A 20,555-nucleotide genomic window follows, 5' to 3' on the forward strand; every position below is an offset into this window, starting at 1 on the left:
TAATATGCAAAGGGGGTCCCCCCCCTCTCTCTCTCATCCGTTTCTTCCCATGTTCTTGTACGTAAACCTATAAACCACCATGATCAAATTCTTTTCTAGATCATTTCTTATACGAGTCGTCATCATCATCCAATTCAATCCAAGATTTTGCCTTCTTCTTCATCACCATCCTCCTAACACCATATGAATCATAAATTCCAACAAAGAACAACCATTTTCTGGGAATTTGGGGAGGAATCAACAAATCTTCCAAAACCCCCCGATGATGCTCTTAATACACCCAGTTCATCTTTTCTCTTTTTTCTTAGACCTATGTGAAAGGGAAAGAAATGGTAGATCTTGGTTGAACCACACTTTGCTCGCTGATCATGCTTCCTCCTTAGTACATGAAATTAGTGGTCATAACGAATTATGAAATCAAGATATCAAAGCTGAAATCAAAGCTTAAAACCATACCAAAATAATACATGAAATCAAAGCTCAGAACCGAACCTTATAATAAAAAAACATACATGAAATTAATGCCACAGAAGATGATTTTCACCTTGATGATTTTATGGATAACAGATTTGGGTATGTAAAGAAGCAAAAGTCGTCAGAGATTGAAATTCGGTTGATTTTTCCCCAAATACGAGAATACTCGTGTCCAGGTTCATGGATGATAGAGATCGAAACAAGCAGAAGCCGATTTGGGATAAGAAGGACGTCGGGGAAGTTGAACCCTAGCCCTTAACTCTCTTTTGCTCTGATATATATGTCGCCACCATCGATCTCATATGTTCCCTTCAAACCACCTTCTTCAATATCAAACATTTCGAAAACAAAATCGACATGCACGGAGAAAGACAAAGGAATGTGGTTGTTGGTGCGTTTCGGTTACAGGGAGGAAGAACAAGGAGAAAGGGAGTGTGTGTTTTTATTGTATGTTCTTGAGAGAGAGAGAGAGAGAGAAAGAGAGAGAAAGACAAAGGAATGTGGTTGTTGGTGCGTTTCGGTTACAGGGAGGAAGAACAAGGAGAAAGGGAGTATGTGTTTTTATTGTATGTTCTTGAGAGAGAGAGAGAGAGAAAGACAAAGGAATGTGGTTGTTGGTGCGTTTCGGTTACAGGGAGGAAGAACAAGGAGAAAGGGAGTGTGTGTTTTTATTGTATGTTCTTGAGAGAGAGAGAGAGAGAGAGAGAGAGGGGGGGTGGGACCCCCATTGCATATTATTTCATTTTTTTTTAAATAAAAGAAAACATCATAAATGGTCCTTGTGGTAGTGAAAGGATGAAAATGCCCTTCAATTAACAGACAAAACTTAACGGAGTTAGTAATAAGGAGCAATCGTCAAAAGTTTTGAAAGCACACGGACCATCTATGATGTTTTTAAACCACGAGGACTAAACTTCATATCTGGAGAAACCACAGGGACCATTTATGATGTTTTTTCTTAATTATTTTTGTGGGATGTTGGTAGGCAAAATAGAGTTTGATTGGATGGATTTCATAACTCTTATTCTGAAGGTGATAAACCCTCGTTTTGAGACCAATTATAGACCAATCAGTTTTTTATAAACTAATGTTTTCATAAACTTCTTACGATCGACTATAGAGAGTTATTTTATAGATGGTTTCTTTGGTTCGATCTGTTTTTATTCAAGGAGGGCATATTTTGGATGACCCTTTAACTATTACTGAAGTTATTGCTTGGTCTAAAGAGGCAAAGAAGAATTCAGTGAGAGGTAAGGGTTGGGCATGACACAAGGGTTGTTAAGCTCACATCCGTTGTAAGACTTTGTAAGAAATGTTGGATTGTGCCCTCCGAGTAGAAGGTGTCCTTCAGGCTTAGTTGGGTTTGTTTGAAGGCTTAGTTGGGTTTGTTTGATTCTAAATCCAATTGGTTTTAAAAAAAGCTTATAATTCTTTTAGTTGGTAATATCTTGATTCCTTTATGAAGTCGATGTTTTTCAACCAAATGGGGAAGATGGATAAGTAGTTCTGCATATGGTTGCATTCTTTCTATGTATCAATTATAAAAGGGATTTTCTAATATGTGCCCTAAGGGCACATATAAGAAGCATTAATTAATGACAAATATTACTATAATTAAATGTAAAATACATTAATTATAAGGAATATTACAATAATTAAATGTGAAATGCATTAATAATTACCATAATAAATGTATTTTGAATTTAATTATGGTAATATTTTTCATAATTAATACTTCTTATATGTGCCCTTAGGACATATATTAGAAAATCCCATTATAAAAAGTTCATTAAATGATTATGTATCTTCTTATTTATTTTAGTCATGTAAGGCGTGCATGTGATCATGATTGAAGCTTGAAGTAATGGTGTGTTTTAAGGTGTGTATGTAGGTGTGAATACCTTTAAGATCCCACATCTATTCTTTTCTTTTCCTTTTTTTTTCTTTTTTTTAGGAAATGATGCAATTATTTGGAAGATTGGTCGAAGGAGAATATGTTGGAGATTATTTGACTTTTCAAATGTTTTTATTTGTTGTCTGGGTTTGAATATTTATGTTTTAAATATTTTAAAGATTAATCTCCAAATATTATTGGTTTGTAAAGCAACAAAGTTTTCGTGTGATTATCTTGACCTTTGTATCGGGAACAAAATGACCAAAAAAAAGATGGTTAGAAACCTATTTATAAGCAACAATTTGAGAAAAAAAAAATCATCACATTGGAAGGTGAAGATTTAATTAAATTGGATGAAGATCTACAATTATAAAGTTTGCTCTTGCTAGTTTAGGTAGTTATTATCTGTCCTTGCTCAAAATCCAAAATTTATTTTAGACATCTTGATAGGCCTAAGCCAAATATACTCTGGGATGGTGAAACCAATGAAAGTAAAATTAGTTCGGTCAAGACAAAGAAGGTATTGCCCCTACATGTGGTTCAATAATCTAGATATGGAATCATACGGTTGGTAGGCTATAAAAGGTATGGAGTCCCATAATCTAGATATGGAATCACATATGATAATAAAAGTGGGTAACAGGAAAAACATACACTTCTACCTCCCGTTGAATCCCAAAAATAAGGTTAGGGGGTCGCAAAGTATCCTCTAAAAAAAAGGTGCCCGAAAATTGAAAACTGATTTGGGCCTTTGAAGCATAAATTGGACTTCCCCGTGTGAAGTTTAGTTTATAAATATTTTTATAGTATGGAATATGGTATAAGATTTCTAGTTTCTAAACATCTCCTATTTTATTCGTTAAAGTTCCAACAAGTTTAAATGTCAAGTTTATTTGGGCTCCATATCTTTGATCAAAGTTGGCTTTTTTTTTTCCACTCAGATTATAATCTAAAATATGTATTCCATTTTCGTAATTACGAAAAAGAGGATAATTAAACCGCTGAGCCATATTTAAGGTAGAAAAATAGAAAAATAGCTTAAGAAAAATGAAAATGGATGGGTTGAGCAAAATAACTAAAAACAATAATAAGATCTTCATGTTACTATTAAACACTGATAAATTAACCTCAAATAATCAGATTAAAAAATGAATTACCGAAGCTTTTGAAAGTTGAAAATCACAACAGAAAGTTGGTCACAAACAAACAAATGTTGAGAGCCAACATCTAATTCAAATTTATTTTTGCCCATTTCAGCTACTTGGGCAAACCTTTTAACCCAAAATACTGACATATTCTTTCAATTTAGATTCGGGCTTTGTCACGGTTTTACAAGGGTATGAACAGAAGAACAGCTCATTCTAAAACTAAAACCAAGAAACAACAATCAATACGTGATGCAAAAAGGGATGACTATGAAGCCTCTCTTTGAATCTTTTCAACTTCTTCCCGATGTTTTCTTTCTGCCTCTTCAAGTTCTCTTTCTGCATCTTCTTTGTCCTCTTTAATGTCACGAGCTTCAAACTCCTTGGCTGCTGCCATGGCTTTCACAACAGGGTCTCTTAGTTCGGATATCAACCCACCACCCACCCTGTATTCTTCTTCATCTCCAATCAGGTATAGACGCTGATCGGGTCCCGTTGCCATTGGAATGTCAACCGATAGCAACTTCATATCATACTGCCAATTACAATAATAATAAATACATGCCTTTCTTTTTTTCTTTTCTTTTTTTTTAAAAAAAAAAGTAACTGACCTGGCCACTTTTGTTCTTGACTTCAACACTAACTAAGCCTTTCATCTCTGCCCCTCGTATTGGAAAAATAAGAAAACATCGTTTGCTCCTGAGAGCTGCTTTGAAGTTTTTTAGTGTGACACCGCCTCCTGACATAACATATGCTCTTAGATCTGTTCCAGTGAGTGGAGCACCCATGATCTCAAGAATGTCAGCTGATGTGTTCAGTTTTCTCATTGCCATTCTATAGACTTTGTCAGGGTTTATAGTGAATCTTGATCGCAGATACAACCCCTTAACACATCATAAAATCCAGTTAATGATAGTAACCAAAGTGCAATAACAGATGAATAGAGTCATATGATCATGTGACATATGACATGTCTGTCCAAACACATCCTACAGTCTGTAAACTTGGTAATAAAAGAGAAGAACCTACTTTGACCCAAAGAATACTAAAAGCCTCAGTGTATCCAATACTATCAGCAATCAATATAATGAACATTAATTGGATCAAAAGAAGAAACTCACAGTAAATGCGACGATAGCTGAGGAAAGAGCAAGAAAACCATACTTGGCCATACCCTCGGATAACCCAATAAAAGTATTTGCGATCCCAAACATAATCCTCCAAAGCAAAATACAAACCAAAACCCCACCAGCACCCCACAAAACCATGCTGTTCCTCCTCCAAAACGCCTCCATCTGCAATCCAACAGCATGCTTATACCTAGAAAACGCATTCTTAACTGCTGTACCGGGTTCTTTAATCTTGCTCTTCAACAAATTCACATCCAATTTACCACCCAGATTCGAACTCCCAGTGGAGATGTACCTGAACCCAAGGAAATTCCGGGTCAAATTGGTTTCCACGGATAGTTTATGAGATGGATTTTGGGAAATTTTCGACACTGAAGAGGGCAATAAGCTGGGTAAGCGACATGATGGAATCCATGGGTTTAGTTTAGGGTTCCGAGAGATAATTTGAGAAATGGGAGTCGATGAAATTGGGGGGTTGGGTAGCGACAAGGGCTTTGAATGGCGATGATGAAGATACCTAAGGAGAATTACTTTAGAAGACGAGGGTTTTGACATATCCGTAAAAATTAGATTCACAGGAGCACAAACTCGGAAGAGATCAAAGCAATTATATAACAGATCAAATCAAAATTGGTTGATCGATTGCTTGACCTTACTTAACTCGTCAACGGAGACGTCTGGTAGCTTATATATTATGCAAGCCTGGTTTCAGAGAGGAAGGGGTTGAGCACGACTGTCTGACTGGCACTGTGCACCTCTGTGATGTGACTTTTACTGGATCCGAATAGGAATTGATCGGTTCAAGAGTTCAAGACATTGTTTTGGGCTTCCAGCTTACGAGCTCATCAAGACTTCTGGGCCCTTTGCCTTTCACCCTAAAAAGCAGAGTAACAAATTTCTCATAATGTCATAATCTTGGAGGTAAGGAGAGGGTGTCTAGAATTTCATTTAACAACAATTTATTAATTTTTAATTAAACTTTTTAAAAAGTTAATAAATAAAAAAATATTTAATTATATAAAAATAACTTTTAAAGTAAGTTCTTATCAACCCTTCAAAAATAAGATTACAATAAATTATAATTTATATCTTTTTAAAACTTCTTATGACTTTTTGGGTTGTAAAAGACAAATATTTTTTAAAACCTATATAAACTAAGACAAACATTTTTAAAAAAAATAACTTATTGAATTATTGATTTTTTTCCACAACAAAAGCTAATCCAAAAAAAAAAAAAAAAAAAAAAACTCTTTTTTCTCACCAATATAAGTCAATAAGTCATTTTGTTTAAAAGTCTTTTTTTTTAAATTCAAAATGAAATCCTAAACATCCTCTTAGTAGATATACACCTTGGAGGAGGCAAAGAACACGATCTCCTTAGTATTCTAGTGTTAGGGTCTGAGCAACGGGCTGAAAAGGTCTTCAAAATGGTCTCAGATTGGTCCGATTTTTTTGGGACCAATCTTGAAACGGTCAAGTATATTTTTGGATCGGTCTCGAGCAATCTTGAGCTGGTCTTTTTTCTATCCGATATTTTTAGAACCAGTCTCAATAATTTGGTTCGAATCTCGTGATCTTTGAATGCATCTTTTCGGTTCAGTTTCTGGGTTTTTCAGTTTTTTGTTTCGGTTCGAGTTTTTCCATTAACAAATGTGGGATTATCACTAAAACGATACATTAAGATTTACAAAAAATGATATATTAAAATTTAATAAAAGAAATAAGAGAAAAATTTTGGTAATGTGTGTTTAAAAATTATGTAATTGTAACATCCCGACTCCCAGGTACAATATTTAATTAATTTATGTTCATATTTTCAGAGCAACTCGACGAGTTGGATGCCCTAACTCGCCGAGTAGAGGAGTTAATTGGCCGCGTGATTCTAGAGTCTACTCAACGAGTTGGAGGACCCCAACTCGACAAGTAGGTGATGAGTGAGAAAACCCTAATTTTCAGGGTTTGTGTCCTATTTAAAGGACCTTAAGCCCTCATTTCCGCCACCCTTGTCACCTTAATACCATGTGAGAAACCCTAATTGTGAGTATTTGTTTGTGTGAGAGAGAGAGGAGCTAACTTTGGGTGTTCTAGTGCATATTTGGAAGAGGATTGAAGAGCATCAAGCCTTGGAACGAGAAGAGGCTTTTGGGTCAAGAGTTTTTCTGTGCTAGCTTCAGTTTGGAGGTAAAAAGCTACCACCTTGAGTAATCCTTTTATAGATCTCCTTCTAGGGAGTTTTAGCCCCCCCCCCCCCATATCTTGTAGTTTTGAGTTGCTCAAGCTTGTCATGGAGTTGAGACTCAAAAGGAGGTCCCATGAGCCCAAAGATTCAAGATTTATCAAGCTTTGGACAAGTCTCTATGCATGAAACCCCTTATGGAGCTTGTTATGGCATTTTGAGCCCTAGATGTTGTGCATGAACGTAAAGCTTGCAAATTTACGTGATAAGCGAGCCTTAGAAGGTTAGATCCAGAGTATGAGATGTCATTTCTGCCTAAAAACGTCTGAATGAGGAAAGGGTTTGAAGGGACTCGACGAGTCGGTGAGCTGACTCGATGAGTCGGTTAGGGTTTTCCCCAACAAGTTTGGACACGGTGTAACTCGGCGAGTTAATGAGACAAATCGACGAGTTGAGTTGGACTTTTGCGATATTTCTGGGAAAACGAAGGAACTCGACGAGTCGTATAGATGCACTCGACGAGATGAGTCAACATGGACGGTTGACTCGAGTATTGACTTATGTTGACTTTTAGGGTTTGGTCAAGACATGGATTATGGAGACCATGGAAGGGTAAAATGGTCTTTTACCCTTTCCAAGAGTTAGAGAGAGAGGTTAGCTTAAATTATTTGAGTTGAGGTTATAAGTGTTAATTAGAGATGATTATGACGTGTAAGCGAGGATTAGACCGTTCAAGGGGTGCGAGGTTTACTTGCTTACTTACGAGGTGAGTCTTCTCACTATACTTACCATGATTGGTAACCTTGTGTGACCGGAGGGTCTTGTATGCTCTTACTGAGTATTATGATATCCTGCATCATGTCTTTGTGATTTATGTTGTGTATTATTCTGAGCTTTATTGAGTTAGGACCGGAGGGTCCAACCCGAGTTGTGGGACCGAAGGGTCTCCACTGAGGCACATTTGACCAGAGGGTCTTATTCAAGATATAGCTATGAGAGGCTAATGAGATGTGTGTGGTATTTTGGGAAACTCACTAAACTTCGTGCTTACCGTATTATGTTATATGTGTTTCAGGTACTTCTCAGGATCGTGGGAAGGCGCCGGTTTGATTGTACACACGAGATGGAGTTATGTTTTGAGAATCCTGGATTTTTATTCAAACAATTATGGATTTGTGTTTTTGATAATTGACACTTTAAGATTTTTGTGAAATGTGTTAATGAGAACTATGTGATTTAAAAATGAAAACCGGGTTAACCCTTCAGAAAATCTAAAAGGACTATTTCAACCCGAAAAAAAAGTCATTGTATACCCCCATAATGCCAAAAAAAAGAAAAAGTAGTGAATGTTTAGACCAATTCCTGAACTTTGTATGGCTACAATGTCATTTTCCATGCTATACATAAATAAATAAATAATAAATTCTTATTTAGCTTTTTTGGATTATTCGATTCTTATTTTATAAACAAAAATCAATTCGAAATCCAAAAAAATTATTCAGTTTTCCTGAAAACCAATCAAAAAATCTGAATATCAAAACCAAATAGTCTAAAAAATTCGGTTTTATCCAAATAATAACTCATATATACATGTGTTTCTTTCTTAACCCTCTATCTATTTGACCTTTCAATATTTTCTTGTTTCAAACTTTCACCATGTTAAAATTGATACACACACACACATATATATATATATATATATATATATATATATATATATAGAGAGAGAGAGAGAGAGGATAAAATTGTTATTTAGTTTTATTTATAATGGTTTTTTTAGGTGGATAAAAACACCATTTTATCTTTGTAACACTTAATGGGGAGAAAAAAGAACCCTAACATTATATTTGTAGGCATTGACGTTCCACAAACTATAAAACAAGGAAAAAAATGATAGGTCTGGTTATCTTCTATTTTACAGTAAATTAAGATGTTTCAAAGAATAAGTGTTAATTTCCAAATTTTTGATAAATACCCACATTTTTTCCATTCACATTTAGGTCTGGCAGTTATTTGCAGTCCATCTGATTTACTTAAATACCCTTCCGCGTTCTTTGAAATCACGTACAGGTTTTTCAAAAGCCGAAGGTTATTATAGTCATTACAAATTTAAACGGGAATAAGGCGGGTACCATCCAGTCCATTAAATCCGGAGTCTTCTCCTGTTCAGAGCATCTCTCTCTCTTCTCTCAAACACACCGAAAGAGCTTTGAACATCGCAATCAGTAATTCTTGTAGCTGTAAATCATTTCTTTCGAATCAATTTCACTTTCGTGAAAAGGATAGTCAAATCCGTAAGCTACTTTCCTCTTCAATTTTGGTTTCATTGATTTCTTGTGAAAGATTGGATGTAAGATGTTGATTATGATTAGTAGTGATTACTGATTTCGGTGATTCAGTTCATCTTCGTAATTTTCATTATCATCTATGATTCTGTTTTGCACAATCTGTGTTAGATATGATTGAATTGTATTTAATCCATGGTTTTAAATTTTTGCTTCATTGACGTTTTCTGATGTGGTAGAATGAAAGGTGACATGAAAGTAGTATTAGATTACAATTGAATTCAGTGCAAAATTTCAGACTAATCGGACTTTTGGATGAAATCAAATGGTAATGATGATCAAGAATCAAATTCAAACAACCTAATCAATCAAGAACGATCAAGAACACAAAACAGAGTAAACGATAACAGACCTTACAACAGGATTCACAGAAATAACACCCCAGTTGCTAACTATACTCTATCAATGTTGTAATATGTTTTTCTGGTGACCTCTAACATGAACATTTTTCTTTACTTGCGTGAATGATTTGAGTTTTGACATCTCTGTTGGATTTTGCACTTTTGTGAGTTGATGAATTTAGATAACAAGCAATGATAAAGAAGTTTTCAATCAATAGAAATTATATCTATATTGATTATGTGCAAGTAAACAAGACCCTTTTGAATGTTTTGACACAATTAAAGGGTCGGAAGCAAGTCTTAATCTTATGCTCTGATATATCAAGTATTGCAGGGTAGTTGGTTTCTTGATATGGAGGGCGACGAATCAAAAGCACAGTCACAAGGGCAGGATAGTCAGATTACGTCACAAAATGTGCAAGGTAAGATCCTTACAGTTACAAAACATGTATTGTTGAGCCATCTTTTCATGAATTTGCTGTCTATGGTTCTTTTTGAAGAATCTTTGAAATATTTATATTACAATCTATATACTAATTGAGCTTGAAATTTCTTGGAAACTAGGGTTCGAGCAATGTGTCAAAGAAATCCTTAAGCAGATCGACGAAGATGAAAATTTCTCCAAAGTAATAGCCGAATTTTACGATAGCAAGAAGTCGAACATGACAAAACTGGTAACCGAGTTATCGCGTGTGCATGGGGAATTGGCTGATGAAAATGTTCATTTGATTAAAGAAGTCAACAAGAACAAGGCAAAATCACACTCACAAGGGCAGGATAGTCAAAATATGCCAGAAAATTCTTCATTCCTTTTCGAAAATGTGGAAGGTAAAAGATCCTTACAAAACATGAAAATTTACAAAATGTTTCTATCACTAAACAAATCAATATGCTAATTGAGCTTGAAATTTCTTGGAAATTAAGGTTCCAGCAGTGTGTTAAAGAGATCCTTAACGTGATTGAGCAAGATGAAAATTTACCCAAAATTGGCGATTTCAAGAAGCCTAAATTGACAACAATGGTTACAGAGTTATCTCGCATGCACATGGCGTTGGCTGATGAACATGTTCATTTGATTAAAGAAGTGAGCAAGAACACTCATAAATCTACAACACCTATCAAAACAGAGCATGTTGATTCTTCTACTTCAACCTCTCCTCAAATGAGTAAAACACCTGAATTCAAGACACCTGTTGGTTATGAATTTACTCTAGACACTAGTGGAGTTGGTTTTCGTTTTTCAACAAGAGAAGGCTCAGAATCTTCCTTCGCATTATCATCAAATCCCGATCAGTTAGAATCCACCAAGAAGCATCTAAATCCACCAGTCAAGACTGATGAATCGAAAGTGAAAGAAACCAAAGTCCATGACCCTGAACCTGAGGTGTTAGTGTTACGCAAAAAGATTTCAACTCTTGAAAAAAAACTAGGGCCGGCAAAATTGTACCATGGAAAACCAACCAACATGTTACCAACCGAACCAAGAAACTTGGTAGCCAACATGTTTGGTTGGTAGTACCTTGGTACAGTAATGGTACTAAAATTGGAATACCATGGTAATACCGTACCAACCAATTCATTTGATATATATATATATATATATATATATATATATATATATATATATATATTTCAACTGTTAATTGTATTTAGTGTTTACAGTTTTAATAACATTATAGTAGTTATTTGGTCGTATTAGTCGATAGTTATTACCACGTTAAAGCACAATATTAAAACGTTACTTTAGCGTTACTTCAGTAGAATTCTTTTGTAAACTAAAAGAACTATGTAACTAATTTCTATACTACAAATCAAAATCCCAATGTCTTTGCTTATTTTTAAATCTTATAATAGAAAATTAAAAGAAGTTGGTATATACCATTACCAATTTGTACCAACCAAACTTGTTGGTAGCCAAATAAATTGGTACCAAGTATACTTGGTACGGTACCGGTAGCAATTTTTTAATACCAATTATAGTTGGTACGGTACACGGTTTAGAGAAAAATGAATTGGTACCGTACCAATTTCACCCCTAAAAAAAACAGCTTACTTTGAAGAAAAAGATTCAGGATTTAACAGACGAAAATGTGTTTCTTGAAGCTGAGAAAGCTAACGCGGCTGAGCTTAAACTTACGGTTGCTGAGACAAATCGTGGGTATGAAAAAATGTTCGGTGTTCTAGAGGCCTCCGGACAACAAGTAATAAAATCGGACGAAGAAAATAAAAATCTGAAAAATGAGTTGACTAACAAGATTCTTGGCATAACTGGTCGTTTACAGACGGAATATGATAAAGTAGAAGCTCAGAATCTAAAATTGCATGAGGAAGTAGCTTTAGGCCTAACTGAAATAGCAAAGCGAGATGAACAAATTATAGAACAGAGTATCCAGATTGATCTACTCAAAAATTCTCATGCGACTGAAGAGGATAGAATGAATAGCGATATTGAAAGGTTGGAAATGGAACTTAAGGAAAAGTGTGAGTTGGTTGATGCTCTGAACAAGAAGCATGATGCTCTAAAGATATGTACATATGAACTAAAACTGAAATTGAAAGGTGTGGAATTGGATAGCGAGAGGGAAGTGACGTCTGAAGATGCAGTTTGAAGATCTTGTGTAAGGAAAATGGATGTGTGTGTTTGGCGACGTAAATACAAAGAATATGGGTTGTAGTTGTAAATAAAGTCAAATGCTGGTTTGACTTTAACCATGTAGATGTGTATTGTGATGAATTTGAGATTGACTTAGGGCCTGTTTGTTTGGCTCTTAATGCCTCTTAAAAAGAGACACCTCTGAATCTTATAAATTCAGAGCGTTTGTTTAGCACTTAAGTTAGCCTCTTAATTGGATAAAAATGTCTGACCGAATCAGATGGAAAATCAAGTCTGAAAAAAAGAGCACGCCTTATCTTTATCTTTTCCAATCCCTACCCTCTTATCCTCTTCTCTATTTTCCTGCGACCATCAAAAAACCTCCGACCATCTCTCCCCTGCATCTCGTCGGACCTCACAGAGGACCACCGTCGTTGTCCCACGCAACGTCGCACACACCATCGTCGGACATCGTCGCACGCACCGTTAGCACCACCGACCCCTTCTCCTCCCCCACCCCCTGATCTGCCTCCCTCTGCCAGTGACGACGTCGTCACCAGCTTGCCGGTCACTGCCCCAGTTAGCCTCGTCAAACTTGTCGACAACAGCATCGGGTAATTGTTGTGTATCTGAAATCGACTTTATACTTGTGTTAATTTCTGAAAACGAATTTCTTAATCAAATTGTAAGCTCGAGTTATGATTTTTAATTTCAAGAAATTCATAGGGTATTAAAGGAATTTGGCCAATCTCTTTTAACTTGATCCATGATCTTGATTGATATCATTTCTTCTTTTTTTACTGTGGGTTTGATGAAAAAATCGACATTTCTCTTTGATTGATTCTTCTGGTCAACAATATTTTAAGTGGTGCTAGAATGCAAAATCTTCTAGTAAACAATATGTTAAGTTTTTTACTAATGAAGGTGAATCATTGTGATTTTTATCGAATGTCAAACTCATGAACTGGATGCTGAGAAGCTGGAAGATAGAGAGTCGAATGGAAAAATGTATGTATTTCTATTGATTTGCACTCAGGTGAAATAAGAGCTATTGTGTAAACATCGATGGTCTAATTTTGAGCCTTTTTTCCTTTGATGTAATATATATTGAACTTTTGATGTTGTTTGGATCGAAATAGTCTACTTTTGAGTTTTTTTTTCCTTTGATGTAATATATTATAATTACTTAGAGAGTTGGATTAGTTATTTTTTTGAAATGAAAATATTGAAATCAGTAAAAAATAATATAGAAGGGTAAAATGGTCATTTTTATTATTCAGCACAACAATTCAGAGGTTCCAACCAAACAGCATTTTAAAAATTCAGATCTTAAAAATTCAGACCCTCTTAAAAATTCAGACCTCTTAAAAATTCAGATCTTAAATATTCAGATCCTGCCGAACAACCTCTTAGTCTCATTATTCAAGTGTTGAGTTTTATTCCTTGTTTCCTTCTGTACGCATACATACACAAAGCAATAAGAGAACCCAGTTCATGGATGGCAATTTGGTGTCCTTTTTTTTGTTCTATTTCCTTCACAAACACGTTTACACACACATTTTGCATAACAAATTGGTATTAGAGCTACAAGGTGAACGAAATCTAGTTCGGGTCATCGTGGACCGATTGACCAAGAGTGCCGAAGACGGCAAAGGGTTTTGATGATATTTGGGTCATCGTGGACCGATTGACCAAGAGTGCCCACTTTCTGGCGATTCGGGAGAGCTCGTCGGCCGAAAAGTTGGCCGATGTGTATATTCGCGAGATCATTGCTCGACATCGGGTTCCGGTCTCTAGTGTTTCAGGTCGTGATGTTTGGTTCACCTCTCGATTTTGGCAGAAGTTCCATGAGGAAATGGGCACAAGGCTACACTTCAACACAACATATCATCTACAGACCGACGGCCAGAGTGAGCGGACCATTCAGACTGTGGAGGATATGTTGCGAGCTTGCGTTATTGAATTTGGTGGGAGCTGGGACTCCTACCTACCTCTTGCAGAGTTCTCCTACAGCAAAAGTTTCCACTCCAGCATCGGTGCTCCGTCTTTAGAGCTTTTGTATGGTCAGAGATGTCGCACCCGAGTCTGTTGGGGCGAGGTTGACCACTGTTGGATTAGTGTCTAAGTCCATAACTATATTTGGTATGTATTTGACCCGACTCGGCATGGTCCATTTGGGTTGCATGGCATCATGCATTTGGATAGACTAAAATGAGAGAAATAACACTTAAGGTTTGGTAATATATTATAAGTTCTAATATATTAATAAGATTATTTAATTAGTATTGATCAAGAATTAATTTGGAATTAATTAAGTAATCAAAAGGAGACTAATTAAATATATGGGTTGATTGTGTAAATCATCCATGCTTATATAGTGGGCTAATGCTCCATGGATTATCAAGTTGGGCTAAAACCCATAGGATGCTCCATTGTGTTTTTGTACCCATGGATCATGGAAATGAAAGGCCATGACAATTAGGGTTTACATGGTGTAACCCTAATTGTGACACACTATATAAGCATTTTATTCTTCCCAAAATTGGCAACCATGTGAGACTATGAAGAAATGGTGAGGGCTAGCCGATTTCATGAAGTGTTCATTTCTCTCTAAGTTATTCCAAGTGCATTTGATGTTGTGTGAACCATTTGAGGTGTCACACTTGGGGCACTCGGCTCTTAAGCATCAAGGAATCAAGCAACATAAAAAGGTATGTCTTCTAACTTGTTTTATTACCAAAATTGTGACACACTATATAAGCATTTTATTCTTCCCAAAATTGGCAACCATGTGAGACTATGAAGAAATGGTGAGGGCTAGCCGATTTCATGAAGTGTTCATTTCTCTCTAAGTTATTCCAAGTGCATTTGATGTTGTGTGAACCATTTGAGGTGTCACACTTGGGGCACTCGGCTCTTAACCATCAAGGAATCAAGCAACATAAAAAGGTATGTCTTCTAACTTGTTTTATTACCCAAGCATCTAAGTTTGTATGCTAGTTAGGGTAATACCTTGTAATATTCATATTTGCATGTATAATAGAGAAAACAAAGATCCAAGGTATTTAGGGTGGCATGTACACTTAGGAGTGTTATAATGCTCAAAACCCAACAGTAGTATCAGAGCCTAGGCTTGTTTTCAATTATACTTTATGCAAATTGCTGAAAAAACTGAAAAAAATCGATTTTCTGGCTGTCTGGGCACTAGACTCGCCGAGTCCACTGATGAACTCGCCGAGTCCATGAAGAAAATCATCCTACTCGTCGAGTAGGTTCATACACTCGACGAGTAGGAGCCCCAGACAGCATATTTTCGAGTTTTTTGGCTGGAATTGGACTAGGAACATTACCCTAAGCTGTTTTTGAACTTATAAACATATTTTTGATGTGGTAATGTTCATGCTAATCCAATTTCAAAGATAATTGTCAATAGAATCATGTTTTTTATTAGTTTAAGGGTTAGGCTAATTACATGAAAAAGTTTGATTGAAGTATCTTGTTCTTATAAGTTGCTTAGATTAATAGGAATGTTATGTGAAATTGTAGTTTTCAATCCAAATTAATCTAAGAGTTGATTCTAAAATGTGTTTTTGTAACTTGTCCTCAAGTTATATGAAAAGTCACATTTAAGATTCATAAAACTCATAAATATTTCCATAGGTTATGAATAAAGAAGAGTCATATTCTTTTAATAGTTTAAAGTCTTCCATAACTTGTCCTCAAGTTATGGAACTTGAAGAGTTTTTGAATTAAAACTACTTTAAACACATAAGTTATGGAATTGAAAAGTTTTTGAATAGTTCAAAACTTGCCCTCAAGTTTTGGAATTTGAAAAGTTTTCTTTCATGAATACTTTAATTCCAAATTAAGCCCTTAGGATTTTAAAAGTTAAAATTCAACCCTTATACTTTATAATATTATAAGTTAATAATATATATATATATATATATATATATATATATATATATATATATGTAAGAGCAAGTCGTCTTACTATTAGTAGGCCTCATTTACGAAGCCGGTCTATAAGGGGGGTATAAGGTTACTGCCTATAAAATGGCGGTTTAATGGGTGTCCACTCTCACCCACCGCTTCCTTCACTGGTGGAGGGTCGTTAGCCGAACGGGTAGGACAAGGACTATAATTCTCCCTTCATTATAAGTATAATGATAAATACTAAGTAACTAAACACTTATAAATTCTCAATCTTAGTTACTTAGGAAAATGTGAATAAGGTGCTAACCTATGAAATTACACTTTGCACTTTGCTTAAGTCGGTTAGTGGAGCTCGTGTGGTTAACCGGCACACTAGCTTAATTTAACAAGGTAGGCAAAGGGTTTCTTAAAGTTTATCATAGGCTGGTGGAGTGTGTGTGGTTAACCGACACATCGGTTGGGTGATAAACATTTAAGAGTACCAAGTAATTTGTATGGTTACTTCACACCTTGTTTTGTGATCCTCGGCATCCCAGTCACAAAACCTGAAGGGCACAATCGAGATTGAAACATGCCATTGAACAGTTCAATGAATCTCAAAAGATCTAGGAGTTTCAAATCCAATTAAAACCTAATAAATTATTTCGTTTTTCATGGTGGAAATTGGTGAATCGTCATTCGCCTACCTTTAAATATTCTATAGCTTGGATTACGACATCCCTCTTCCAAGTTATAAAATATTGTGTTGGGTCCTAGCCTTAATATTTCATATTGGGTGTTATATTAAGGACTTTGAATCAACTATCTTGAATATCTCCCAAAAGATGTCTAGTTCAGACATTTGTGATCTTCCCAAATCTCTTGGAACTTCACTTTCCCCACCTCCTCCAATTTTTCTCCCTAACCCACAAGTTCAAGGTCACTCAAGCCCTATTGACATGCAAGGTGTATGTGTGATCGAATCTTGGAGATGAAGTCACATACTGACAAACCGGGAGAGTTGGGTGTCAAAGTCTTAAGAAAGTCGGATTTTCAATCACTTTCTAAGTTACATAGTTAGTTCCTTTGGGACTGCTATGAAACAGACTATGACATGACCCTTAATGATCTTATCTATTTGCTTTGTGCTGCTGAATCAGCAATGATTTGGAGCACTTATAGAGAAAATTTGATTATAAGATCAACTTCCCAAACTTCCATGGATTTTGAAAATGGTAACATTAGATATCCAGAAAAGCTTTCTCTTCCCAATGGAAAGGGATTGGCCATAGTCAACTCGGTTGACCAAATGGTAAAGAGAATGGCTAAGTCTGAGATAGTCCTACCAAAGGGTCCAAATGTGTCGATTGCCAAAGGAAGGGACATTGATTGCGAAGCTGCCTATTTACCTGAAAGATCATAAGGTTGATCAAGTCAAGAAGTTTGACTCTACTTCAGGTAAAAGTCCACTATCTAACTCTGTTAAGTTTCTATTCTGAGATTCTCATTACATGATGTGACTGGGTCACATGTTGATGTTTTAAGAATCAAAGAAAAGTGAAGAAACTTAAAGGAAGTATATGTTGATTCTGATCACGAAGATGGATCTCGATTGCATGGTTCAGTGATCAGAATTTTGAGCTGTTGCGTAGGAGTTATGATATATTGCTTAGGAATAGATAACAACAAGTTTTTCATATGCTTTTGCACTGTAAGGATAAGTTTTTCCTCAAAGTTTTAAAAAATTAAAGGAGATTTTTTATTTTATTTATTCTAAGTATCCTTACAATGGCATTTGTGAAAAAAAATTGTTGCTTATATGATTCCATTGATAGCAATAATGGAAAATGGATTTGTTTCTTTCTTATGTGGTAGTGTCTAAATTTACCAAGTAAGGAAAGAGTCTCATCACCCAAGGTTCAATTGGACCGAATCTTGGAATCATGCAAGTTGTATAGTATGATGAATGAGAAGTTTCATTTTTGGAAAATTAAGACTAGTTCCTTGTTCACATGTATATGTGAGTGAAGTGAAGGACTAAGGGATCAAGTACACATTCTTGTGCACTGGTCAGGTCCACCACAAAAGATTGATAAGACTATTCGTCATGATTTACTAAAGTTTAGTAAATATGGTTATACTTACAAGTTTAAGTATAATTCTGAAGCATTGGAAAAGTTTCGATGTATGGCAGAACGAATGAGAAGAATCAAATTAGGCAGAAAGATAAAAGTTTCTCAAATCTGAAAAGATGGGAGAGTACTTTAGTATCATGTTTTGTGATCATCTTAATGATTTAGAAATCATGTCACAATTAGTCCTCTAAGGACATCTTAGTGCATTCTTATGACTAAGAAGAGGAATCATGAATTGTTGAAATGGTTAAATCAAGAAGATGAGTCATACTTCGTTTCAAAACAAGTCTTAGAGTCATACTCCAAGATTATAACTTGAGTGACACATCTTAAAGAAGGTTTAAAACACTTCTCAAATGTAAGAGTAAAAGTTTTCTACTCTTGTATATTTGAAATTGGTAATTTGTAATGTTTTGGATAAAACAAAGACCAACTAAGGCCAATTGTGTGATGTGTTTGTCTTGATTAGAATCCACAACTATCTCTTGAATATTTGACAAGAAAGTCTTATAGGTCAAGAAGACAGTGGGAGTGGAAAAAGATCCTGAAATACTTTCAAGAACTAATCAAGAGTAAAAACCTGTATTTCATCACTAGCACACGACTAGAGGTTTATAACCTATTGTGTTGACATTTCTGTTCCCATTCCAGTAAAGTTGGCTATACATTTGAGTTCTACATGTTCTCAATTGTTTGCATAACTACTTGGAAGCAATGACAGGCCCTGTACTGCCAGGTGGCGAGAAGTTAAGATTGCACAAGTTCAATCCATATGAGTTTGGATTTGTCACTAACCTAGTCTTGTGATTGTGGTCTTGAAATATTCACATGGATAAGAACACATACACCATAAAATCTAAGGGTCATAAGGTTTCTCTCCGATTCATGAAAGTGATGGTGAGCAAACACTTCCACCAAGTAGATTTTAAGTAAGATAGCAATTGTGATCTTTGCATTCTCAAAGTCGTTAGTGGAGCGTGCGTGGTTAACCTGCACACTAACATGGACTTATGAGAAATGGCAAAAGTCTAAACAATCGAGACTATGATTACAACATCCCTTTTCACACCTGTGAGCTATCTAAGATAAGGTGTATGATTTTGATAAAGTCTTATCAAAGCAATCTCGTATCAGAAATCTGAACTTTGGTAAGAAAGTCAATAAAGTATTGATTTCTAGAAGTCCAGCTAATTTCTGGATACATGTCAAAGCTAGTGGGAGCATAAGTGTTATGCTAATAATTTTCATGTTAGTGGGAGCATGATAATTATGATAAGTGTTGCAAGTTAGCAATGTTAATTATAGAAAACAAAAGTTTCAATTGGAAAAAAAATTGTTTTTCTATAATTAAGGGAGAGGAAATTATACTTCATTTCAATTCTAAAAGCTTAGATTGAGGTTTTAATCATCTTTAGTCAATGATATATATATGAATTTTGTGTTGGAATGGCTCAACATAAGGAAATTATGTATATGGGTCCATTATTTGCGTTCTAAAATTCGATTATGATTACGGCATCCCTTTTCATAATCTGAATTATGAGAACTTGGCAAATAGACATAGAAATATTATAGCAAAAAGACTGGTCTAGTATCATGTCTTTATGTGAGACATCATGAATCGTGTCCCATATGCTTCGGATATAGGATGGATTGCATGTGCTATAATATTCATCCTTTCTAAATTTTCCAAATGCTCTGGGCATTAAGGGGGAAAAATCTAGAATTGGATATGACTAAAATGATTAAGCAATTGTCGAGAACAATCTAAGGGTTACCAAAGATTGGTTGCTCAGGGACAGTTGGAAGTATAGTGTTAATTTTTGGAAAGGACCATTTTGACATATTCTGAAAAGAGGCAACTCTTGTGCAGAAGTGATAGTCAAAATGAGAATATGGAAATATTCTCATAGGTGGCAGTTGTTCATTAAATATGTGTAAGATTAGGAAACTTAATGCAAGAAGGATGTTCAAAGAAATGTACTTTGAATTTGAGACTTCGGTTCCATGGAATGACCTCCATTGGAATATTCTGTAATATTTGTTGACAAGTCTTTGTGAATTTGTGCATAATCATTACAAGAGGATCAATGCATATAAGTTTAAAATCTAACGGATTTCGGTAAATGATAAGAATTTGGAATTCTTACATTTTCGATAAGGATTTGGGAGTGTGAAAAGAGAATTATTGAAATTATGTTCAATCGATCTAGTTCACAAAGTAAAGATCATAGACAAACATATAGTGCATACTTGCTGTATGGCAAAGCTATTGTTTAGAAGAACATAGTGTACATGCTTGGAGCATGGGACAACTAGTGTTTTTAATTCAAGTATAAAGTTGATGAAACCGAAACAATGAATAATGAGTAATCAGTATGGTGATAAATAAAAAGTGTTCTATTTA

The 20,555-nt window shown here is 35.3% G+C and overlaps 1 protein-coding gene across 1 annotated transcript; it reads right to left on the reverse strand.

Moving 5' to 3' along the window:
• Positions 1–3,581: 3,581 nt before the first annotated feature.
• LOC145161486 (uncharacterized) lies at positions 3,582–5,414 on the reverse strand. Its single transcript, XM_079081020.1, has 3 exons — positions 4,635–5,414; positions 4,125–4,397; positions 3,582–4,048 (listed from the first exon to the last, which is right to left on the reverse strand). Exons 1-3 carry the CDS (start codon positions 5,196–5,198, stop codon positions 3,782–3,784), a joined length of 1,104 nt encoding a protein of 367 aa, XP_078937146.1. The 5' UTR covers positions 5,199–5,414; the 3' UTR covers positions 3,582–3,781.
• Between the last annotated feature and the right edge of the window lie 15,141 nt (positions 5,415–20,555).

Source organism: Lactuca virosa, chromosome 2 (genome assembly GCF_052849685.1).
Source record: "Lactuca virosa cultivar CGN04683 chromosome 2, Lactuca_virosa_CGN04683_v6, whole genome shotgun sequence".
NCBI classification, from domain to species: Eukaryota; Viridiplantae; Streptophyta; class Magnoliopsida; order Asterales; family Asteraceae; genus Lactuca; species Lactuca virosa.